A 26079-nucleotide genomic window follows, 5' to 3' on the forward strand; every position below is an offset into this window, starting at 1 on the left:
AGTCTAGCCTCAAACAGTCGATCCTCCTCCTCATTCTCCCCAGCCCGTGGGATTACAGGCATGCACCAGAGTATCTGGCTTGGTATTTGTTTTTTAAAAGTATTTTATTAGGGGGCTGGGATTGTGGCTCGGTGGCAGAATACTTGCCTCGAATGTGTGAGGCACTGGGTTCGATCCTCACCACCACACAAAAATAAATAAATAAATAATAAAGGTATTGTGTCCAACTACAACTAAAAAAATATTTTTTTAAAAAAGTAGTTTATTAGGCCAGGTGTGGTGGCCCACACCTATAATCCCAGCTGCTGGGGAGACTGAGGCAGGAGGATCGCAAGTTCAAAGTCAGCCTCAGCAACTTAGCAAGACCCTAAGTGATTTAGCAACACACTGTCTCAAAAATTTAAAAAGGCTGGGGATGTGGCTCTGTGGTTAATCACCCTTCAGTTCAATCCCTGGTACAAAAAAAAAAAAAAACTAACCAAGGCTGGTGATGCAGTAAAAGTGCTTGCCTAGCATGCATGAGACTCTAGGTTTGATCCCTAGCATTACAAAAAAGAAAAAAAACTAAACTAACCAAAAAAATCACCTATAAACTCTGGTGGAATTCAATTAAAGCAGTATGTAAAGGGAAATTAATAGTTTTAAATGCATATATTAGAAAATAAGAAAGGTTGAAAAGTAATGAGTTAAGCAATCCTCCAAAGAAGTTTACAAAGAGAGAGAACATACACCAGTAATATAAGCTCAAGGAACGTGGAAGGATGGAAAATGAAAGAGAAGAACAAGAGTCAATGAAACGAAGATTTCCAAAAAGCAAAAAAGGGAAGCCGGGTGCTGTGGCGCCCCCCAGTAATCCCAGAGGCTCTACAGAGGCAGGAGAGTTCAAAGCCAGCCTCGGCCAAAGCCAGCCTCGGCCAAAGCCAGGCACTGAGCAACTCAGGGAGACCCCGTCTCTAAATATCTAAATAGAATCAAAATAGGCTGGGGACGTGGCTCAGTGGTCGAGTGCCCCTGAGTTCAGTCCCTGGTACCAAAAAAAAAAAAAAAGGGTGGGGGGGGATACACAAAAGAATGAATACTGCATGGTTTCATGTATATAAAATTCTAAAACAGACAAAATCAAGCTACTTTTTTTGATGTGTCTATTTAGGTAAAAACTAGTCTATGCTTTTCAGGATGATTGTCTAAAAATAAAAATGAAAAAGAGAAAAAAGGACAAAAGGAACAAAGTGGAAGTGATTGCCATAAAAGGTCACCGAGTTGCTCCCTCAATGGGGAGATGGTTATTTGTGATTAGAAAGGGGCACACTGGGCTCAGAGGAAGGGCGCTCACCTGGCACGTGGGAGGGTTAGGGTTCGATCCTCAGCACCACAAAAAATAAAATATATCGTATCCACCTATAACTAAAAAATAAATATTAAAAAAAGAAGAAAGGAGCATTCAGTGGTGTTGAAAATGTTCTCTTCCCTGATTTGAATTGTGGCTGCCATCATTCCTTAAGTTGAGCAATTATTTATTTTGAAATGATTTTCGGCTTACAGAAAAGTTGCAAAAATATACAGTTCTGCTACACTCATCACACATTTCTTCTTTCATAACCAAAATACCATTATCCAAACTAATTACCACAGTGCAATAACATTAAGTAACTATAGACTTTGTTAGGATTTTTTACCACTTTGTTCATTAACTACCATTTCTATTCCAGGATTCAGTCCAATAGATCATACTGATTTAATTGTCATAATCCCTTAGGCTCCATTAATATGTCTTTCCTTGTTTTGGAGTCTTGGCACTTTTGATGAGTATTGATCAGTTATTTTGTACAGTGACCCTCAATTGGGGTTTCTTTGATTTTTTTCTTCTTTCTTTTTTCTTTTTTGAGGGGTATTGGGGACTAAACCCAGGGATGCTTTACTACTGAGTTACATCCTCAGAACTTTTTAAAAAAATTTTTTTAAGAGAGAGAGAGAGAGAATTTTTAATATTTATTTTTTAGTTTTCGGCAGACACAACATCTTTGTATGTGGTGCAGAGGATCGAACCCGGGCCGCACTCATGCCAGGCGAGCGCACTACCGCTTGAGCCACATCCCCAGCCCTTAAAAATTTTTTGAGACAGTGTCTCCCTAAGTTGTTCAGGGTCTCACTAAATTGCTGAGGCTGGCCTCCATCTTTGCAATCCTCGTGCTTAAGCCTCTCAAATCACTGGGATTACAGGTACCACCATACCTGGTTTGTCTGGTGTTTCCTTATATTTAAATGGAGGTTGTGCACTTTTGCCGTGTTTTTGATGCTTTTGGCCAAAGAAATGATGTACCTTCTTAGTCCATCCTATCCGGAGTATACAGTATTGCTTATATTGGCAATGTTTACCAGATAACTTGGTTATCAGTCAGATTTCTCCCTATAGAGTTATCTGTAACTTCATAATTAATAAATCTCTTGAGAGAGAAACTCTGAGACTTTGCAAATCTCCTATTTCCCTTCCAACTGTCACCCATTAATTTCACCACCGCTTTTGAGTCTTGCTGCAACAAAAAAAAAAAAATTTTTTTGAGGTATCAGGGATTGAACTCAGGGGCTCTCAACCACTGAACCACATCCTCAGCCCTATTTTTTTTTTTTTGTATTTTATTTAGAGACAGGGTCTCACTGTGTTGCTTAGTGCCTCTTCCTTTGCTGAGGCTGGGTTTGAACTCATAATCCTCCTGTCTCAGCCCCCTGAGCTGCTGGGATTACAGGCATGCACCTCTGTGCCCAGCTTGCTGCACCAATTAAGGCTGGTAGTTTAATAGCAACTTTCTGTTCCCTTCATTTCTATTTCTTCTCCTTCTCCTTCTCCTCCTCCTTCTTCTTCAGCACTAGGAATTGAACCCAGGGGGCCCTTTACCACTGAGCCACATCCCCAGCACTTTTTATCTTTTGTTTTGAGACAGGATTTCACTAAGTTGCTTAGGACTTTGTTAAATTGCTGAGGCTGGCCTCAAACTTGCAATCCTCCTGCCTCAGTCTCCCAAATAGCTGGAATTTCAAGCATGCACCAACAAATCAGGCTATTTCCCTCATTCATTCTGGATTTGTTAGTTGCAGATCTTCTGTAAGAAAGAAACATGATTTCTCCCCATTTGTGTCTCTTTTCATGCACTTTACTATAATACAATTTTTCAATTTGTTTAAGGCTTACAAACGTTAAACATACTGGGAAAGACAACTAGTAACGATTCAGAAGTTGCCCTTATGGTCCCCTGCCCAGGTTCCCTTTATGAGGCCCTATACCCATGCCCTGGCTGCTATAGGGTTGACTGTGACAGCTCACAGGCGGCCCCTTCACTGGAGAACTGCCCTCTGTCAATAGCGGGGCTGCCTTGCTGGAGAAGCAACGGTCAAACCGCGACCTTGGGCAGCCTCCACCGTGGCAGTCCACTGTGGACTGATCTGAGCTTACAAAAGGCCAACCTCGTTCCTCAAAAGTGGGACCCATTTTGTGGCCTGGGATCAGACTGAAGCAGGCTCTCAACTGAGACAGTATCCTTGCTTATCTTTCTTGCTTCATCCTGCTTCCCTCTCTCCTCTCCTGAGGGCATCCTCTCCATAAATAAATCACATCCATAAGAAACGCTGTCTTGCTGGCTGCCATGGTGCGCTCCTTGGGGTGACTCTGGAGGCTGAGGCAGGAGGATGGCAAGTTTGAGTGCAGCTTGGGCATCTTAGGACCCTGCCTCAAAATTAAAAAAAATAAGAAGGGATAGCGATGTAGCTCAGTGGTAGAGCATCCCAGGTTCCAATCCTCAAAATAACCAAAATAAAAAACACATGCCTGTTATCCCAGAGGCTCAGGAGGCTGAGGCAGGAAAACTAGAGTTCAAAGCCAGCCTCAGCAACATAGCAAGGCCACAAGCAACTTAGTGAGACCCTGTCTCTAAATAAAACATACAAAAGGGCTGTGGATATGGCTCAGTGGTTAAGCACCCCTGGGTTCAATCCCTGGTACCAAAATTAATTAATTAACTAATTAATTAAAAATAAAAATAAACAACAAACAAACAAACAAAAAACCCTTCATCTGAAACGTGGCTTCTGGGGATCCTGGCCTAAGACAATGATAGATCCTGATGTGTAGGATTCCTTCCAAATTATTAGTGAATATTTGGGGCAGGGCAGGAGTTGGGGAGGTGATGGAGGTAGAGGCCCATTTCTCCTTTACTCACACTGAGGAAGGAAAGGGAGATGGTAATAAACTTTGTTGTTGGGCAAGCACAATCTTAAAAATGGTTCCTAAGTTCATTCTGGCCAAATAGTCTTTCTTCTGCTCTTATTGTCTGCTACAACTAGAAGCTCAAAAATGTTGTCTTAGATCTTTGAGATACTGGAAGAAAATGAGACTGCTGGAGGTGATAACCCACAGAATTAGTCCTTGAGGCCTCCCCATTTACTCACCTCAAGGCTTTTACTCTTCAGGCTGCTTGTCATTTTCTTGGAGTCCCAGGCATCTTAATGAGACCCTGACTCGAGATGAAAAATCAAAAGGAATCGAGCACGGTGGTGCACACCTAGCTGCTTAGGAGGCTAAGGCACGAGGATCACAAATTTGAGGCCAGCCTCAGCAACTTTATGAGACCCTGTCTCAAAATAAAAATAAAAAGGGATGAGGATGTAGCCTACAGTGTTTGAGGTCCCAGGTTCCATCCCCAGCACCATAATAAATAAACATAAAGACTTCTCACACTTTCCCAGGGTCTCACACATCTACACACTAGCTCCACGTCTGAGACAATTCATTGAAAGTTAAGAAGTTGGGGTGGTGGTGCACACCTGTAGTCCCAGAGGCTCCAGATCCGGAGGCTGAGACAGGAGGATCACAAGTTCAAAGCCAGCCTCAGCAATCTAGCAAGGCCCTAAGCAACTCAGCGAGACCCTGTCTCTAAATAAAATATAAAAAGGCTGAGGATGTGGCTCAGTGGGTGAACACCCCTGGATTCAATCCCTTGTACAAAAAAAAAAAAAAAAAAGAAGTTAGAAAGAAGGAAATGTTGAAACTGGGTATGGGGTTGCATGCCTATAATCCCAGCAGCTTGGGAGGCTGAGACAGGAGGATCACAAGTTCACAGCCAACCTGGGTAACTTGGTGAGAACGTGTCTCAAAATTAAAAATTAAAAACTCTGGGGACGCAGCTCAGTGGTAAAGCATCCCTGAGTTCAATCCCCTGCACTAAAAAAAAAAAAAAAGAAAGAAAGAAAGAAAGAAAATTCTGGAATCATCATTAATCGTACTGCCATTAACAAAAATAAATCTTGCTTTATTTACAAGCTGAAGGACTGCACTTTCCCTTCTGGCTGCTGCCCAAGCCTTCCCGTGGAGCTCCTAGAGGAGCCATGTGGAGCTCTGGGCCGTCACCCATTAGTAGTGCCTTGGATTGAGATGCCCTGCCTTCCCCCTGTGGACTTCTGTGTCCTGTGGCAGCAGCGACATAGATATTGACAAAAAGTAGCCAGACTGCAGCAGAACACCTGGGACCCATCAGTGCATGTGCTGGAGGTGCTTTCGCTCAAGGACTCCTTGGCTATGGGTCGGGAGGTCTCTGAGATGGGCCACTGCCTCCGTTTCAGCCTAGGGGACTGCAAAGTGGGAGGAGGCCCCTCGGCCTCATCCTCCTCATCTTCCTCTTTCCCTCCATTTCTCCTCATCTGGAGGATAGCGATCTTATTTCGCTTTCGCCTCTTGGAGGGGCCAAGGCTGGGGTCTTCTTCCTTGGGAGATGGAGAGCAAAGAATGAAGTGTGGTCTCCACTGACCCATCCCGTTACCTAGGGGACTTGGTGACGGAGGGATGGGAATGAGGTAGAGAAGGGTTAAGATCAGAGGACAAGCAGGAACCACGAGAGCCCCCGGAGTGGGTGCAGAATGGGCAGCAGAGGTGATAAGTCTGTCCCTCAGCTGGCCAGATTATGTCATGTGCATGCAATAATGCACAAGTATGTAAGGACGAACCCTACCATGATGTTCGATTGTAATGCACAAACAAAAAAGACTTCTGGGTAAAAAGATTGTGTCACTCCAGAAGAGACTTCATTTAAAATTACTAAGGACAAGCTAGGCATACTAGTGCACATCTCCCAGTTATTCAGGAGGCCGAGACAGCAGGATCACAAGTTCTAGGCCAATCTGGGCAATTTAGACCCTATTTCAAAATAAAAATAAAAAGGTCTGGGGATGTAGCTCAGTGATAGAGCGCCCCTGAGATCAATACCCTGCACAGCAAAAAAAAAAAAAAAATTACTAAAAGAGAAGTTACAAAGTGGTATCTGCAAAGAATATGCAGGAACATTCTGAATGCAGGAAAGGTTTTTTTTGTTGTTGTTGTTTTGTTCTGAAAAGATTCAAATGGGATGCTCTGGTTAAAAGTCATCCTGGAAGACAAATAATCACCGTCTAATTTTTCTGTTCTAGAAAACCTTCTTGTTTTTAGACATGTTTATTACCCAGACATACACTTGAGGCTGATATACGTATATTCTCATGAAACCATATATTCATGTTATACTTATGGCTTCATAAGTCAGAGTTTATGAGACTGTATGCTTTTTTTTTTTTTTGTGTGTGTGTGTGTGGTGCTGAGGATTGAACCCAGGGCCTTGTACATGCAAGGCAAGCGCTCTACCAACTGAGCTATAGCCCCAGCCCGGATTGAATACTTTAAATAGTACAGTGTACTGGGTGTCAGAGCTAGATAACAAAAATCATGATTAGCATTTAATCTCTCTAAGTGAACAAATGGACAAGAAGTTCAGCCGACCCGGTGGGCCATGCCTCTAATTCCAGAAGCTTGAGAGGCTGAGACAGGAGGATTGCAAGTTCAAAACCAGCAAAAGTGAGGCACTAAGCAACTCGGTGAGACCCTGTCTCTAAAAAAAATACAGTGGCTCAGTGGTGGAGTGGCCCTTAGTTCAACCTCCAGTACCCCCCTAAAAAAAGCTCACATGCGGGCTGGGGTTGTGGCTCAGTGGTAGAGCACTTGCCTAGCACGTGCGAGGCCCTGGGTTCGATCCTCAGCACCACATAAAAACAAGTAAAATAAATGTATTGTGTACAACTAAAAAATATTAAAAAAAAAAGCTCATATGCAGTTCTTGAAAGGATACCACGGAGGGTTAATAAAAAAAATGGAGTCACTAACTGGAAGGCAGTTCTCTGTGTGAAATTTTTGTTTTGTTTTTTTCTTTGTTTTGGTGCTGATAATTGAACCCAGGAGCACTCTAGCATTGAGCCACATCCCCAGCTCTTCTTATATTTTATTTTGAGACAGGCTCTCTCCAAGTTGCTTAGGGCCTCCATGAGTTTCTGAGGCTGGCTTTGAACTTGTGATCCTCCTGCCTCAGCCTCCTGAGCCACTGGGATCACAAGCATGTGCCCCCACACCCAGCTCTATTTTTTTTTTTTTTTTAGACAGGGTTTCTCTAAATTGCCCAGGCCAGCTTGGAACTTGCATTCCTTGTACCTCAACCTCCTGAGTGGCTGGGATTACAGGTGTGTGTCACCTGCATCTGCTCTGTGTACACATGCTCGAGTTAGACAAACAAAGCTCAAATTTTAGCATCTATGCCTTCTACTTGTGCTTTTGGGAGAGTTACTCAACCTGCCTTGCCTCAGTTTCTTCATCTGAAAAATGGGAGTGATAGTAGTACCTACTTTCCATGATTGTTCTGAGGTTTAAATGAAATGTAAGTTCTTAAAAATGGCATGTAACCCTGGGTTAAACCCCCAGTAGAGGAGGATTGAGTCTTTCCCCAGAAGGAGGATGTTGAGCAGGTCCAGCAAGAAGAGGCTGGACCTGCAACATCCTCCCCTCTACTTCTCACAAGGGAGAGCAGAAGTCTCTAATCAAGTGCAGTGGCCCACGCATCTAATCCCAGGGTCTCAGGAGGCTGAGGCAGGAGGATCACAATAAGTAAAAATGTCCTGTAGTCTGTACTCGATAAATATAAACTGTGATTTCTATTATTATTGTTAGTATTTTTTTTTCCTGGAAGGCATCAAGTTGAGCCATGTTTAGTAAAGATGTGAATTGGAAATAAGTAAGGCTGTGGGGAGCCACTCTGAATGACCCATGCCTTCCATCCTGGAGCGAGAGGCGTTGACGGGTCACTACATCCCGTGGTGACCTGGACATTGCCTTGTCCAAGAAGTTGAGGGTGTCTCTTCAGATGTAGCTGTGTCACCCGTGGGGTTGAGCTACACTCAATTCCTTTGTAATCCTACCCCTTTGCCCTGTTTGGGATAGAAAGTTCCACAGAAAAGCCCTTTGTGTGTCCCCTTCTCTTGCTCTGCCCTTGGGTGTGGCCTTCCTAGCTGTCAGTCAACCTGCTGACAGCAGACGTCAGGAAGCTAGACTCAGTCCCCTGAAACCTGACCCCCTGCCTCATTTGAATGGCTTCTTCCCAATAAAAAGGTCAGCATGTGCTGGCTCTCTCTCTCTCCCCTTAAGGTCACAGGAGCTGTCACAGGACCCCCAAAGAAAAAGATCTCTCTGCCTCCTGTGTGGTTATTTTGAGCAACCCAGACCCTGAGTGTTTTAGTTGTGAGGAACACGACATCAGGCAGGTACAGAAAATTGCCACAGGCCATCTTAATGCGGGGTGTGTGTGTGTGTGTGTGTGTGTGTGTGTGTGTGTGTGTTAGTGGCTAAAATACCCAGCTGGTGATACAGGGGAACAAAACCTCAAAGGAGTGTGGACAGGGAATGGGACACTCACATTGGACAGCTCCTGGCTCCCTTGGTAGCCTAACTCATCGGTGAAGCTGCAGATGGTTAAGGACGTAACAAAGTTGTTTAAGGAGGAATGTTCCAGTTGTGAAGACCCCCAATCTTCTTGGGTCTCCTAGGGAAGAGAAGGACAGGTCAGTTCTTTTTTTTGGGGGGGGGAAGGGGGGGAAGGTGCTAGGGATTGAAACCAGGGGCAATTAACCAATGAGCCACAACCCCAGCTCCCCCCCACACACACCCTTTTTTTAAATTTAGAGACAGCTACTGAGTTGCCTAGAGCCTTGCTAAGTTGCTGAGGCTGGCTTTGAACTTGTGATCCTCCTGCCTCAGGCTCTAGAGCCGCTGGGATTATAGGCATGTGCCACTGCGCCCAGCAGCACAGGTCAGTTCTGAGAGGAGCAGCCCACAGGAAGCAGAACTTCAGGATCACCTTGCCCCCATCCCTGGTCGTGCCTGCCCTCTTACACGGAAAGTTGATGAAGAATCGCTTTCTTTCTTCTGCATTTCCTTAAAGCCCTATGATCACTAGTGCAATGGGACACTGGTGTGTCTCCTTCCTCCCTCACAGCCCACACAATACTTCAGTCCCATGTCCTCACAAAAGTGGTTGTTATAGCAACAGGAGGGTGGGGCCCCAGCCCCATGGGTTCAAAGGAGTGCTTTTCTGTAGGATGCAAGAGGACACAGTTTCTCTCTCTCTCTCTCTCTCTCTCTCTCTCTCTCTCACACACACACACACACACACACACACAATTTTTTTGGTGCTAGAGATTAAATCCAGAGCCTCAAACATGCTAGGCAAGCATGTATCCCCAGCCCCTAAATAATTTCTTAAACGGTGTATGCAGGGGCATTTATTAAGCACCCACTGAATGGTAGGCAATGTTTTGGCAGTAATCTTGCCTTTTCCAGACTCTTCATTTCCAGCCAAATCTGCTTTTCATGGTCAGCCACAGGGCTTTTCTTCTGTCACAACTCAGCTCTGTTTAGGGGCTTTTTATGGAAAAGTCACTCAACAAACACAAGATATGACCTTTTCCTCCATGTGTTCACAATCCAATAAAGGGACAGACTTGGAACAAGTCATCTTCCTACAGGTTCGCTGCAGTGTTAGTGCAGCCTAGGGCAGGAGCCCACCAACCCAGCCAATTATCCCCTGTTATCTGGAAGGGTGGCCGGGTGGCCGGAGAGCCAGAGTTAAAGGTCTGAAAGAAACAACCTCATTGAAAATGGCTGTGAGATGCCGTGTAAGACCCGTGAGACTGCACGCCTTGATCCCAGCAGCTCAGGAGGCTGAGGCAGGAGGATCACAAGTTCAAAGCCAGCCTCAGCAACATAGCAAGGCTGGTGGAGGAGGAAGGCGGGGAGATTTTGGTCCACAGCGCAAGAAGATAATTGGCAAACTTTAACTGGACTTGAACTTGAACTTAAACTAGAGAGGTTAGAGCCAGTTTTCTATCACGTCTGCTCCTTCACCTAGCTCATCTCAGATGAGTAGAGTTAGTCCAAATTAGGGAGGAAGAAGCGAAAGAGGCAAAAATTGGGGCAAGGGGCCGGAATCCACATAGTTTGGTGAATCCAAGAGTAAGAGGAGTCTTGGGCTTGCTCCCAAAGAGTGCAATGCACTTCCCCTACACCACCATGGGTGCTGGGGCCAAAGGGTAGGTAAACGAGGGTGTGCCCAGGGAGAGGTCTGAGATACTCTTTTTGTTTTTTTTTTTAATTATTTTTTGGTTGTAGTTGACACAATACCTTTATTTATTTATTTTTATGTGGTGCTGAGGATTGAACCCAGGGCTTCACATGTGCTAGCTAGGCAAGCGCTCTGCCGCTGAGCCACAACCCCAGCCCCTGAGATACTCTTTTAAGTGTTGTGCTCACCCCAGGTCCCATCCTGGTCTGTGGAATTGAGGAAGGACTCTGATTAGCAAGGAAGAGATAAAGGGTCTTAGAGAACCCCATGGAGCTTTCTACGGCTCCAGAGAGGCATAAAGAAGTAGTTCAGCTGGTAGAGGGCTTGCCTCCCACGCATAAGGCCCTGGGTTCAGTCTCCAGCACCACACCCTAAAAAAAGAAAAAAAATAGGGGAGGGGGAGGGGAGTGTTGTTCAGTGGTCAGGCTGAGAGGAAAAAACTGGGAATTCAGAGGCAGGGAGTTCTGATTGGTGTGTTTTAATGGATACTAGCAAGGAAAGGTACTGATGACCAAGGCCAAAACCTCCTAATCCCCTCTCTTCATGTCCCTGTCATATCAGGAGCCCCCTAAAAGCTAAGAGGCAACCCCCCAAAGTGGGTGGCAGGTCCCTGCATTAACTGAGATTAAATTATTATTATTATTATTATTATTATTATTATTATTATTATTGGTACTGGGGATTGAACCCGGGGTTGCTTAATCACTGAGCCATGTCCCCAGCCCTTTTTTTTTAATATTTATTTTTTAGTTTTAGTTGGATACTTTATTGTATTTTTTTTTAATTTTTATGTGGTGCTGAGGATCAAACCCAGGGCCTTGCACGTGCTGGGTGAGTGCTCTACTGCTGAGCCACAACCCCAGCCCCTTGTTTACTTATTTTTATGTGGTTCTGAGAATTGAACCCAGGGCCTTGCAGGTACTGCTGAGCCCCAGCCCCAGCCCCCACAGCCCTTTTTATGTTTTATGCAGAGACAGGGTCTCGATAAGTTGCTTACGGTCTCGATAAATTGAAGCTGGTTTTGAACTTGCAATCCTCCTGCCTCAACCTCCTGATCTGCTAGGATTACAGGCGTGCGCCCCTGCACCCAGCTGAGATTAAATTCTTGCTACTGGTAGAAAAATGAGTAGAGGCAGCAATTAGATGTAATTATAGAGAAAACAAGGAAGATAACATTGTGGGGGGGGGCATCTGTATTTGCAACCTGACAGAATTGTTCTTTTTTTTTTTTTTAATAGTTGCACACAATACTTTTATGTTCTTTATTTTCATGTGGTGCTGAGGATCAAACCCAGGGCCTTGAATGTGCTAGGCAAGCACTCTACTGCTGAGCCACAACCCCAGCCCTGTTCTATTTTTTGAATGAGAATATATGTGTGTATTATTTGTGCAAATATGATTCCATTTATCTGAGATAGAATCCACTATCTAAAGTAGTCAAATTCAGAGTCAGAAAGTAGACCGATGGCCATCAGGGCTGGGGGGGAGGAACTGAAGGAAGTTGTTTAATGGGTACAGAGTTTCAGTTTAGGGAAATGAGAACATTCTGGAGATCGGTGGTGGTGGAGGTGGTTGCACAACAGTGTGAATGTACTTAAGGTCACTGAAGTGTACACTTCAGAATGGTTAGAATGGTAAATTTATAGATTTATTTATTTATTTGGTAACAGGGATTGAAGTGATGGGTGCTTGGCCACTGAGTCACATCCCCAGCCCCTTTTTACACTTTATTTAGAGACAGGGCCTCACTAAGTTGCTTAGGGTCTCCCTAATTACTGAGGCTGGCCTGGAACTTGAGATCCTCCTGCCTGAACTGCTGGGATAATCGGCGGATGCCACCGTGCCCAGAAATGGTAAATTTAATGTGTTGTTTTTACACTGGAAAAAAAGAGAAAAGAAAAACTTTTGTGATATGACTTTAACTTTTGTGATATGATTCTGCGCAGTTTTTTTTTCTTTTTTTTTTTTTTTTTGTTACCAAGAATTGAACCCAAGGGTTCTTAACTACTGAGCGACACCCCCAGCACTTTAGTATTTTATTTTGAGACAGGATCTCACTAATTGCTGAGTTTGGCCTGGAATTTGCGATCCTCCTGACTCAGCCTCCTGAGTCGCTGGGATTACAGGGGTGCACCACTGCACCTGGTGTGGGTGTTTCTTGAAAAGTGGCACAGTTCCTATTGGATCCATCACAGAGTGCCCTTCTAGCTAGTTTATGGCCATCATCTGAGGGCCCTAGATTTGGAAGCAAGACTCTATCACTGGATGCCCGCCCAGCCACCAGCCAAGAAGCATCTTGCCTCTTACTTCTCAGTAACGACACACTATCTTGTTTTGGATTCTTGTTGCAGACCCCAAAAGACACACCAGTGGGCTGCTAAAGCTGTCTCTCACACATCAAAAAACAGAGCATGAATGTATGGTGGCACACACCTGTAATCCCAGTAACTCAGGAGGCTGAGGTAGGAGGACCACAAGTTGGAGGCCAGCCTCAACAACTTAGCGAGACTGTGTCTCAAAATAAAAATAAAAAGGGCTTCTAGCTACATTCTAGTACTAAAAAAAGAAAGAAAATTTTAAAATAAAAAATTTTTTTAAAAAAGGAAGGAAGGAAGAAAAAAGAAAGGAGAAAATTAAGAAGAAAGACTGATGGTGGTAGTACATGCCTGTAATCCCAGCAATTTAGGAAACTGAGACAGGAGGATCATAAGTTCAAAGCCAGCCTCAGCAAGTTAGTGAGGCCCTGTCTCAAAATTTAAAAAAAAATTTTTTTGGATAATAAAAAAAGGGCTGGGGATATGGCTCAGTGGTTAAGTGCCCCTGGGTTCAATTCCCAGTGCCAAGAAAAAAAATTTTCTTTTTCTTTTAAAGAAAGAAAGAAGAAGGGAGGAGAGGAGAGGAAGAGGCATAAAACCTGACATCATCCTAGCGGCACAGTTGACACCATGAGTAGCCTCGTACTGGCTCTGTGCACCTCTGTCCCTGGCACACAGTGTTCTGTTCACATCCAACAAAGTTCTCCTGAATCTCTTGGCTTGGGGGTCTCCTTGAAGATGGCAGGAAGCAGTTATATTGCTTTGGAAGAATTTCAGCAGAAACACTGCCTTAGCAACTGACCCTCAAAAATCTCTCCTCTGGTCAAAATCGATTCCAGAAGAGTCTATATCTGAGACTCTCTGATCCACAGTGGGATATGTCAGGGTACCAAGGGTGAAACTGTTACCACAACATTTTCCCAGGTCTCTACTGGTTCTAGAGAGAGAAAGAAAAAAAAAAAAAACAATCCAAACTAATTCCAAGGGTAGTTTTGGTAGACTCGCTTGGGCATAGGTCACTTTGGTGGACAGTGACTCCTATCGACTGTATTGAATGCGAGTGTCATATTTTGTTTTAACTCCAGCATCTATTTCTTTCCCAAATGTCCAAAGTCCAAAGCACCAAGAGGCACTATTTCTGAAGTCACACTAATTGCTTTTGTTGTTGTTGTTGTTTGGATTTTTTTTTCCAGTACTAGAAATGGAACCCAGGGGCACTCTATCACTGAGTATACCCCCAGCCCTTCTTATTTTTTTTTTTTTATTTTGAGACGGAGTCTCCCTAATTAAGGAGGCTGGCCTCAAATTTGCAATTCTCCAGCCACAGCCTTCCTAGTCACTGGGATTAAGGTTTGCACCATTACACCCAGATTCTAGTTGTATTTTCAGAGAACATTATAATCAAAATGCAGAACTCCTCCTCATCATCAAAAAGACACAAATAAGATGATGAGCAGGGCACAGTGGGGCATGCCTGTAAACCCAGTCGCTCAGAAAGCTGAGGTTGGAGCATTGAAAGTTCAAGACCAGCCTCAGAAACTTAATGAGACCCTGTCTCAAAATAAAACATTAAAAAAAAAAAAAAAGGTCTGGGGATATGGCTCAGGGGTTAAATGCCTCTGGGTTCAATCCCTGATACAACCTCCCCCTCCAAAAAAAAAAAAAAAAATAGAAAGAAACTAGCACACGTCCTTCAATAGTATGTAGTCAATCAGGATTGCTGGGGCTGGGGTTGTGGCTCAGTGGTAGAGTGCTAGCCTAGCATGGTCGGGGCCCAGGTTCGATCCTCAGCACCACATAAAAATAAAGGTATTGTGTTGTGTCTATCTACACATAAAAAACAAAAAGGTATTTTGTCCAACTAAAACTAAAATTGTTTTTTTTTTTTAAATAAGGATTTCTTTTTTTAATATCAATAACTTGTACTAACCAAAGTCTAAAGCTGGGCCGGGTGGAACACACCTGCGATCCCCGTGACCTGGGAGGCTGACACAGGAGGATTGCAAGTTCAAGGCCAGCCTGGAAAATTTTGTGAAACCATGTCTCAAAAAAAAAAAAAAATTATAAGGGCTGGGGATGTGGCTCAGTGGTACAAAGCATCTCTTGATTTAATCCCCAGAACCAAAAAAAAAAAAAAAAAAAAATCTGAAAATAAGATAGTAGGCAAGAGAGAAAGTGGTCTATTTGCCTAGAAGGAGATGGGGACCACAGGGGAGGTCGCCACCATGACACAAAGGAATTGGAAATTGTAAGCCTTTTGACAATGGGAAGCCACTGAATTGTTGATGCAATTGTTATTTTTTTTAAAAAAATTTATTAAAAAAAATTATAACTTTATTTTATTTATTTTTGTATGTGGTGCTGAGGATCAAACCCAGCGCCTCACTTAAGCTAGGCAAGCGCTCTACCACTGAGCCACAGCCCGGCCCAGTTGTTATTTTTTGAGTAGTGTTTAACATGCCATTTCCCTCTAATTAGAACGAATAAATAAATAAATAAAAACAAAATAAAATGTCAATCCCAGGCTTAAAAAAAATACATACAAACACAAACACCATTCCCTCTCCACTCCCCACTGGGGATTGAACCCAGGTGCTCACCCACTAAGCCACATTCCCCAGCCCTTTTTATTTTTTATGTTGAGACAAAGTCTTTATAAATTGCCCAGGCCGGCCGTGAACTTGCACTCCTCCTGCCTCAGCCTCCCAGGTTTCTGGGATTCCAAGCAGCCACCACCACAACGGGCTCGGCTTTGCATTGCAGTTGCCAATGACTATGTTTCATCCCTATTGCTAGGTTCTAAATTCCTTGAGGGCAGACACCATATCCTGTCTTCGTATCTGTCACAGTGACGATCATGGTGCTTGACACATTCTCAAAAGATGAATTCATCAGGTTGATGGTCTAGCTCAGTGGTAAGTGGGTACTTAGCATGTAGGGGCCCTCTCCGTGTTCAATCCCTGGCACCAGAAAAACGATATGCTAAATGTTCCAGGAAATGAACAAGTGACTCATTGGATGGGGAAGAGGCAGCAGAAGGGTCAATGGATAAGCAGCCGAAACAAGGATGGAGTTTGTTGTTGTTGTTGTTGTTGAGGTTCTAGGGATTGAATTCAGGGGTGTTCTTCCATTAAGCAACATCTCCAGCCCTTTCTTTTTTTAACATTTTTTTTAACTTTGAGACAGGGTCTCACTAAATTGCTTGGGGGCTTTGTAAATTGCTGGGGCTGGCCTCAAACTTGGCAATCCTCCTGCCTCAGCCTCCTGAGTCACTGAGATTAAAGACGTGTGCCACCAGGACTGGCTAAAATGTTTCTCTTCTGAAACCAGAAGTGCCTATTTTGTAGGGTGTCTGGACAGCGTGCTGGTAAAATTTAATAGGGAAACAAGAACACTCACACTTCATAATTTTCTAATCCTGGAGAAATTGATACAGAAGCAATCTTTGGAAATAAACAAAAAATCCTCCACTCAACAGGCATTTCTTGAGACCTCCTATGTGCTCAGCATTGCTGTAGGGTCTGTGGATAAATTATGTACTAGAGAAATAGGAACTAATCCTTAGGAGACATTTTTTCAAAAACATTTATTTTTTAGGTGTAGATGGACACAACACAATGCCTTTATTTTTATGTGGTGCTGAGGATGGAACCCATTCTAGGAGAGCGCTCTATCTCTGAGCCACAATCCCAACCCCTAGGATACATTTTTAATACTAGAAACCAGCTGGGTACAGCGGTGCATGCCTGTAATCCTAGAGACTCAGGAGGCTGAGGAAGGAGGATCACAAGTTTGAAGCCAGCCTCAGCAACATAGCAAGGCCCTGATAAACTTAGTGAGACCCTATCTAAAAATAAAATATAAAAAATGGGCTGGGGGCAGGGTGTGGTGGTGCACACCTGTAATCCCAGTGGTTTGAGAGGCTGAGACAAAGGATCTGGAGATCAAAGCCAGCCTGAGCAACAGGGAGGTGCTAAGCAACTCAGTGAGACCCCGTCTCTAAATAAAATATAAAACCAGGGCTGGGGATGCGGCTCAGTAGTTGAGTGCCCCTGAGTTCAATCCCAGTACACAAAACGAAATAAAAACAAAACTAGAAACTATTAGAAGACAACATTAAATCTTGGTGCTTTTATAAAATGTTAATTCAAGTCAAGGAGCCCTCCTAGAGGGAATGAACATAGAATAAGGTCCTGAACGATGAGTTGGATTTGGATAGGGAAAGAGGGACAGTAAGGCATTTCAGGCAAGCCACACACAAAGGTGTGAAGTCAGAGCAGACTGGAAGTTGTGTGTAGAGAAGTCATTACTATTCCTTGGCAAACCTCCTGTGTCCTGAGGCATGACACCAAGCAACAGAAGATGGACAATAAGATCTGGGAGATGGGGAATGGGAAGACATATACTCAAACAAATACAGGCGATATGCATTATTCCACAACAATATAAGCCCTCAGAAAGTAGAAGCCTTATCTGTCCTGTACATCACTGTATTCTCCACTACCTAGAGCAAAGCCAGGCACAAAGTAGGTGATTAATAAATGCATATTGAATGCAGTAATACTACAAATGGAGACACAGAGTAACATTAATACTGACAGTTACCATTTATTGAGCACATTCGTCTATCTGCCAGGCCCTGTACTAAGAGTTTTTTGTTTGTTTTTAGAGACAGGGTCTCACCATGTTGCCAGGTTGGCCTCAAATTCCTGGACTTAAGTGATCTTTCCACCTCAGGCCCTCAAGTAGCTAGGATGACACTGCACTCAAGCCAGTTTTATATCTGAGATCTTATATGATCCTCTGACCTTTTGAAAGTACTGTAATTCTCTCATTTCACCAAGGTGTTATGTAAGTAACATTTGCTTCAAGATTACTTTACCCAGTAAGTGACAGAATTGGGACTTGGATTCATGGCTGCCTAACTTCACAGTCCCATTTCCGGAACCTGAGGGTCTACTGTTCAAAAATGTGGTTTGGAGAAGTTTGCTGTGAACTGATTCAAAAGCATAAAACCTAAGATAGGAGGACTACTTAAATAAAACCAGCATAGAGTAGTGAGCATGAATTAAAGTAGTTATAGTGGGAATGAAGGGGGAAAAATAACTATTTTTTGACACTTCAAAGGGCTTCTAAATAAAGCTCAGGGCTTGGTGACTTGCTGGATGTAACATGATGACTAAGTTCCTCACCTGGGAATAGGAAGAACGCTAGTAGGAGCTTTTCTGTAATTCCTAGTTTGACAAATCTCTAGGTTTGCTATTTTCTAAAAGCCCCTAATCAGGTGCTGGTCACATACAGTAGTAAAAACTAGCTTGAAAAGCCACACTCAGGAGGGCAGAATAAAAGCCTGAGGCCGACTGAGGTGATGCATGCCTGTAATCTCATCCACTCGGGAGGCTGAGGCAGGAGGATCACAAGTTTGACGTCAGTATGGGAAAGTTTCCAAGACTCTGTCTTATAATACAAAATGGGAAGGACTGGAGATGTAGCTCAGTGATAAAGCTCTCCTGAGTTCAATCCCAAGTACCGCAAGAAATAAGTAAATCTGAAAAAAGAAGAGCGTGGAGAACGCACGGAGCAGCGCTCCTGCAGCGCTCAGATCCTAGAGTCCGGCTGGCGCTACAAAGGGAGAGGCGTGGCTTTTCCAGGAACTACAATTCCCACAAGGCATTGGGTTTCCGGCCAGAGCTTATTTCCGGTCTTTTGGGTGCTGACGTTCTCTTCCGGTCGTGGTGGCGCCCGAAGGGCCTTTGGGATGCACACGGTGAGTCCAGAGGCTTAGGGAGTTGCAGCGGGAGGGGTGATAGCCTCGGGTCCGCACAGCCCTCGGTAGCCGGGGGTTCGCGCGGGCAGGCCGCACCGGCGGGAGGACGGGTAACCTTGGCGGAGGGAGTGGGGGCCGACCGGAGGAAGCAGGGGGCAGATCAAACCGAACCCCCAGGGACCCGGGAGGGATGCGGGGACAAGGACAGCGGGATCCCGGGGATGGACTGGTGGGGAGGGGTACGAGACTTCAGGAGGATCCCTGCCGGAGCTGCGGGGGAGGAACGTTGCTGCGGGAAGGCTGCCGCCTGCGGGTCCCCATGTGAGGGAGAGCGAGAGGCTCCTGCAGACCTGAGGTGGTCACAGGACACCGCAGGAAAACCCTGTTCTGCCCCGTGCTAAGGGCACCCGCCAGTTGATGAGCACCTGGGCGCAGAAAAGGGGCCGTTTTCCGGGGCTACGCGCAGAGATGAGTCTGGACAGTGGTCAGCGCTGGTAGCCTGCGCAGGGCTTTGTGGAGTGGGCAGCTGCTTGGATAGGGGATCAAGAGAGTTTTGATGGACTTATAAGGGAAGGCTGTCAGGAGGATTTTGGTCACATACTACTGGGTTGACTACTTACTTTGCTTTTTTTCTCCAAAGATGAGGCTGCTGGCGGTTGTGGCTCTATTAGCTGTCACTCAAGCAGAAGAAGGAGCCAGACTTCTGGCCTCCAAGTCCCTGCTGAACCGATATGCGGTGGAGGGGCGAGACCTGACTTTACAGTACAACATCTACAATGTTGGCTCAAGGTAAGGAGGCACCGGGATTTCCGACTGGGCCCTTTTCTGGATTCTTAGTTCTCAGATGAGCATAAGGAACATCTTGGTGAGTAGTGATTTCTCTTTGGGATTTGTTATCTAGTAACATTAGATATTATTGGGCCTACTCTTGGAAGTAGAGGACATTTTTGCCTACATTGCAAAACACCATATTCCAGTTTTTAGGTTGGAAGAGTTTCAGAGTAGAGAAGACACAAGAATTGTGAAACCAGAGGGGAAGATGAAGACATAGAAAATATACAGGCCTTTGCTACCTCAAAGGTTTAAGTTTCAGCTTCCTTCTTTCACTACTTCATGAGCATTTTTATTGCCATTCTTTCATTTTATTCCCTTTAATTTTTTTCCCCATATTTGTCCTCTCTTCCAACCCCTCCCACACACACAAAGAAATTGAGACAAGAATGAATTTGGGCCCATTCCCTTCTAGATGCTCAGATATTTTTGGTATATCTGAGTGGTAGAATCTAGTCTTCAACATAAATCCTTCAGTGCCACAGACTCAAATTATTATGTGAATCTCTTTTTTGAGTTCTGACTTTTTAACATAAATTTGATTGTTGATTGAGTAGTTTAATGTTATTAACCTTACCTACTCTTTTTGTTTCCTCTGTTTTCAGTGCTGCATTAGATGTGGAATTATCTGATGATTCCTTCCCTCCAGAAGACTTTGGCATTGTCTCCGGTATGCTCAATGTCAAATGGGACCGGATTGCCCCGTATCCTCTTGGCTCTGGGTGTTGGAGACTGGGGAAGGAGGCCACTGCCTGCAAAGTAGCATGGGTACTTGAAGTAGACTGGGAACATGAGGCAGGAAAGACTAGTGTAAATTGTGTGAGCATGATTTCAAGAAGACCTGAAGAGGGGTTCTTGAAGTTTTGGTTGTAAGGCCCTGAAACATACTATATTAGAAAGTTATAGACACAAAGATGTCTGTGGCCAGGCATGGATGTTTAAGACGGTCACCCCTATCCCCAAGATATTTTTTAAAAGAAATTCAGTGAATCTGAGCATGATGGCACACGGCTATAATCCCAGCTATTCAGAAAGATCACAAATTCAGGGTCAGCCTGGGCAACTTAGTAAGAGCCTGTATAAACAAAAAATTAAAAAGGCTAGGAATGTAGCTCAGTTGTATAGTGTCTTGGGTTAAATCCCCAGTGCAGAAAGAAGGAGAGAGGAAGGGAAGAAGGGAAGAAATTAAATGGGATACTAGCATGGAGAACCTGGGTGACTATTTTGAAGTCTCTAATTCAAGGAGTTTCTTTTTCTGATCTACCAGTTATTTCCTAAGTATTGGATTAGATACTTGATGTTTTTGTTTCTCTCACTCTCCCCACTCCCCTTCTCCTCTCCTCTCCCCCTCTCCTCCTCTCCCCATCTCCCCCTCTCCTCATCTCCCCCTCTCCTCCCTCTCCTCCCTCTCCTCCCTCTCCTCCTCCTCCCTCCCTCCCTCCCTCTTTTGTGGTCCTGAGGATTGAACCCAGGGCTTGGTGCATGCTAGGCAAACACTCTTCCCTGAGCTACATCCTCAGCCCTATTTTCTCTTTTTTTTTTTAATATTTTAATATTTATTTTTTTGACAGACACAACATCTTTGTTTGTATGTGGTGCTGAGGATCAAACCCGGGCCGCACACATGCCAGGCGAGCGCGCTACCGCTTGAGCCACATCCCCAGCCCCAGCCCTATTTTCTCTTGTGAATTAAAGTATATTTAGATTTTTCTCAGGAGGGTAAATGTACTCTTTGTATTTTTTCTCATTTTCTGTTTTTTGTATTTTCAAAAACTTTGTTCACATACAGTCGATGAAAGAGATCTGTGAGCTTAAGTGGGTATGATTTTTCATCTGTAATATATTTGCAAGTTTACTTCAAAAACCTTGATATATCATGAGCCCCTTAATTTAGCAAAGACATCACAATACACCACATGTTAGATTTTTTTTTTTTAAGCGGTTTTTTGATTCCTATGGCGTATTGCAGATATGAAATCACATGTTGGCAACTATTTTAGGAATGGTGCGCTTAGGTTACAAGCTGAAAGGTTCTTACCGCCTTAGCTTCATTTTCCCTTCCTTAACTCTTGGACCAGTGCTAGCAACGTCTCCCACACCGTGGTCCTGCGTCCTCTCAAGGCTGGTTACTTCAACTTCACCTCAGCCACAATTACGTACCTGGCCCAAGAGGACGGTCCTGTTGTGGTGAGTTGCCCAAGTCCTGGGCTGGATGGGGCTTGGATCTGTCTGCCCTTAAGAATTCCTAGAGAATTTCTACCGTAGCCTCTAGGTTGTGAAAGAGATAAGACTGACCAAAAACTTGATGTTGTTAATAAGTGTGATTCAATTTGTAGAGATATAGAACAGAGTCACTGAAATAGATGGAAAAAGAGCTTCATAACATTCCCTTCCTCTTCATTCCTTCTGCATTCCTTTTACTCTGGAATGTGTCATTTGCTGTCCAATTTTTTGCTGTCCTTGCCTTTCTGGTCATTTTTTGTTTTTGTTTGTGGTGCTGAGAACCCAGGGCATGCTGGGTAATTTTCATTACCTTCTAAGCCACTGTCAGATGATCGACAGGCTCCACTGCTCCCATCTTGCCCTTGCTTAGAATGTCCTGCCAGTTGCATTGAAACTAAGATCTCCTGCCTGTCATTGCACACCCTCCAATAGTCTTGTCCTGTCTCTTTCCCACTCCACCCACACAGATCCCAATCCTCACTAGTTCAAGCTCCTTCCTGCACTCCCTCCCCTCTCAGTGCTTATTCTTTCCTTTGTTCTTATTCTTTGCCTTTGTTCTGTTGAAGTACTCTCTATCCTCCATTTCATTAGCAGAAGTCTTCTCAAGACCCAATTTTGAGCTATATCTCCTCGTTACTGTCTTCTGACAAATGTGGCGGCACATGCCTGTAATCCCAGAAATTTGGGAGGCTGAGGCAGGAGGATTGCAAGTTCAAAGTCAACCTCAGCAATTTAGCCAGGCCCTCAGCAACTTAGCAAGACCCCTAAAAAATAAAAAAGGGCTGCGAATGTGGCTCAGTGGTAGCATGCCCCTGGGTTTAATTCTTGGTTACCTTACCCCTGCCAAAGTTTTAGTTGCTTACTGTCTTCATTAGTTTTGTTTCTTATATGTAGGTCTTCCCTTCTTTTCATCTCCCAATTTAATTATAAACTCCTGGGGCACAGGAACTCAGTCTTTTGATTGATTCATTAAAGATCAATAGACATTTCTTGAGCCCTTACGATGTGCTAGACTCTGGGAAATACCAAGAAAATTAGGACACCATCCCAGTCCCAAAAATCTTAGATCATAAATTTGTAAATTTATGAAGGTAAAACATGGTCCTGTCCAGGGAACTAAAAGAAATCTAAAATTCTATAACAGTCAGTGCACTTTCAAATCGTTCATTTTTTCATAAACCACATGGACCCTGTTCTTGTAATCTTTGCTGTTTTCACATCTTGTATCATTTCTGTTTTCAGAACCAACTTCAGGACTCTGGTTCTACCCAATACTTGATGGGTTAATAGATAAAAAAATCTAAGACTCAGCTGCCATCTTAGAACAAAGTTGTTTGCAATGTGCTTCAAACTCTTGGCCTCCTCTTCAAAGCAAAGGAATGTGGGCCAATCCCAGCCCTCCACTTGTAATGTCCACTTGGGGGGGGCTTTATAATTTTCATAATTCTCATTATTTCATTTGAGCCTCGTGTGAGCCCTGTGAGGTATAGAAGAGGAGTTTTGTTTGAGGAGTAAGTAAATGATTGCTGAAGGCGAGTCATTCCACTGCACATCTGGCCTTGCAGAGGGGCCAGTGGTGGTGAGCAGTTTCACTCTCCAGAGTCTGAAGCTATGACAGAAGGATCGAGCTTTCATTCCAGGTGCATACCTGGCCCACCCTTTTAATAAATGCATAGCCGGTGGTGTTTTTCAGGTCTCCTGGCTCCTAATTTACTATTCTTTCCAACACCCAGTACACTTAGGAGAATCATCCGACTCTTCCTGGTTCAAATACTTGTCCTTTTTTTTTTTTGCATTGAACCAGGGCCCCACACATGCAAGGCAAGGGCTCAGCCACTGAGCCACATTTCCTTGTGAGAAGGCCTTCCTCATCTTCTTGGAGCACTCTTTGGGATACTTTGGGAACTGAAAAATCTGATGTGGGGACTGCTTCCTTCCTTAGATGAGACGACTGGAGATTGCCTTAATGTCTTTCTTTTCTCTTCAGGTTGGCTCCACCAGTGCACCTGGGCAGGGAGGAATCCTGGCTCAGCGGGAGTTTGACAGAAGGTTCTCCCCTCATTTTGTAAGCTTTCTAATATTTTCTCATTCTCCTGGGGTGTGAACACTCTTGGTTCTGGAACCTCTTGGCCTCCTTAAAAGACTTCATTGGTCAGCCCACCTGTCTGGTTTTTTGTTGTTGAGTTTGGTTTTGTTTTGTTGGTATCTGATACAGACAGTTATCAAATATCCTGATTTAACCATGCTCAGAGATTTTCATCAATGAGATTGCTATTGCCAGAACCATAGAACTGGCCTTTTTCTCTACTCAACCTTGAGCAGAGCCTGGTCTACATGGAGGATCTTTTTTTGTGGGGGGAAGGTACCAGGGATTGAACTCAGGGGCACTCTACCACTGAGCCCTATTTTGCATTTTATTGAGAGATGGGGTCTCACTGAGTGACTTAACACCTCGCCATTGCTGAGGCTGGCTTTGAACTCCCTCCTACCTCAGCCTCTCAAGCTGCTGGGATTACAGGTGTATGCCTCCGAGCCCAGCTCATTTTTGGAAGTCTATGAGAGTATCTGACTAGGTTTAAAGAGTCATAGTGTGCTGGCCATGGTGGTGCATACCTGTAATTGGGAGGCTGAGGCAGAAGATCACAGTTTGAGGCCAGCCTCAGCAACTTAGCAAGTCCTGTTTCAAAAATAAATAAAGGTGCTGGGGATATAGCTCAGAGGTGGAGCACCCTACGTTCCATCCCCAGTGCCAAAAAAAATTAAAGGGTCATAGAACATTGAGAAAGTCAAGCAGGAACTTGGTGGTTTGATCTAGGAGAAAATGTTTTGAAGATTTGGCTGAAATAATGAAGGAATTCCTTCATTCAGTGAGTGATTATAAAGTTCCTAATCACGTGCTTGCTGAGCTTTGCTTTGGGAAGGCATGGCCATCAAGGCGTAGTCCCTCCCGGTAAGAGATTGTTACAGGCTCATATAGGCCCCAGCAGGTAGGTGGCGAAGACACCGTGAGACGCTTATGCAGGGCACCAGGGGAGCACACCGCAGCAGCATCCGGCCTGTTTTCAGGAGCCACAGGGGGCTCATCCAAGGAGGAGGCTAGGGAGGGCAGGAGTTCCAAACAGAAGGGGCTATCAGATGTCAGACAAGAGGGTATGACGGGGAATGGTGAGTTGTCTGTCAAAGCTGAAGGGCAGAAGTGAGGTGAGGGGATGGAGGAGGGGGATGAGGGGGGTCAGGGAGGTCAGAGGAAGCCTGACTGCTAGGGGCAAGACCTGGGCACCTCCGTTCTCAAACACTGTCTGGAAGCAGTCTGGGGGCCTTTGGTTTCACAGCTTGAAGACTGGTCTTCAGAAGCCTTTCTGTGTCAGGAGTGGTCAGAGGAACTTTGTGGCCAAAGTTCTGCTTAGAATCTGTGCCACACACTCCCTTTTCTTGTTGGGCCTACCCCTTCCCTGGGCTCTCCTGAGCGCTTATCGACCTCTAAGCAAGGCCTTGGTTTTCCTCCACAGCTGGACTGGGCAGCCTTCGGGGTTATGACCCTTCCGTCCATCGGCATCCCCCTGCTCTTGTGGTACTCCAGCAAAAGGAAATACGACACCCCCAAAACCAAGAAGAACTGAGTGGGGCTTCCGTGGCCTTCCTCTCCCAAGAAAACAGGTGCTTTCCAGACTCCAGTGGGATCTCAGATGCAATCTCTTCCCCCTTACCCTTGGCCACCTTCTCCTGGACCCTGCCCTGCTCTCAACCAGAGTGAAGGACCCGGCCTGTGAAGCCATACAAACAGGACGGCCTTCAGCCCCAGCGTGCGCCTAGAGGCCCTCTGGGGCCCCACCGAGGTGCTGTTGGTATTTCGCTGGCAACGTGAACTCTCGGGTCCAGGAGAGGCCTTTCAGAGATGCCTGACACCACCCCGTCCCCTTCCTCCTCTTTCAGAAGAGGGTGAGAGATGAAATGAAAGCCGTGGGACTCTCAGAGGCTATCCAGTCTCTTCTGGGTTAGGGAAGCGCTTACCAAATGGGGTTTTTTAATAAAAACAAATGCCACACACTGACTCGCCTGTTTTCCCGCCAGCCTGGTGAGCAAAGGTTGCTGCGGGAGCTTAGGCCCTGCGTGCCCCGCTCCTGGGCAAGCAAGCTAAGTTCTGGTCTCCTTGCCACGGGGTTGTGGTCTCTGCCCCCTGTGAGTCCTCCTTCCCTCTGAGTGTTCCTGTCAGTCACCACCTACTGTCCTGAGCCTTCCTTGCCTGTTAGCTCTCCACTGCTGGGGAAGATGGAGGAACAGCTGTTTTCACGCCCTGGAGTCCTGATCCGTATCTGTTTAGCATTCATTTATTTTTGGCACCAGGGACTGAACTCAGGAGCACTTTACCACTGAGCTACATCACCAGCCCTTTTTATTTTTCAGTTGTTGATGGACCTTTATTTATTTTTAGAATTTATTTATATGCAGTGCTGAGACAAACCCAGTGCTGCTTTATGAGGCAAGT

The 26079-nt window shown here is 44.8% G+C and overlaps 1 protein-coding gene across 1 annotated transcript; it reads left to right on the plus strand.

Annotated features, from left to right (window-relative positions):
• Positions 1–18473: 18473 nt before the first annotated feature.
• Ssr2 (signal sequence receptor subunit 2) lies at positions 18474–25640 on the plus strand. The gene is made up of 6 exons (XM_027920926.2): positions 18474–18539; positions 19180–19328; positions 19976–20074; positions 21449–21557; positions 23581–23658; positions 25103–25640. The coding sequence occupies exons 1-6, from the start codon at positions 18531–18533 to the stop codon at positions 25211–25213; spliced, it is 555 nt and encodes a 184-aa protein (XP_027776727.1). The 5' UTR covers positions 18474–18530; the 3' UTR covers positions 25214–25640.
• Positions 25641–26079: the final 439 nt, after the last annotated feature.

The sequence above is a fragment of the Marmota flaviventris genome, chromosome 10, assembly GCF_047511675.1.
Source record: "Marmota flaviventris isolate mMarFla1 chromosome 10, mMarFla1.hap1, whole genome shotgun sequence".
NCBI classification, from domain to species: Eukaryota; Metazoa; Chordata; class Mammalia; order Rodentia; family Sciuridae; genus Marmota; species Marmota flaviventris.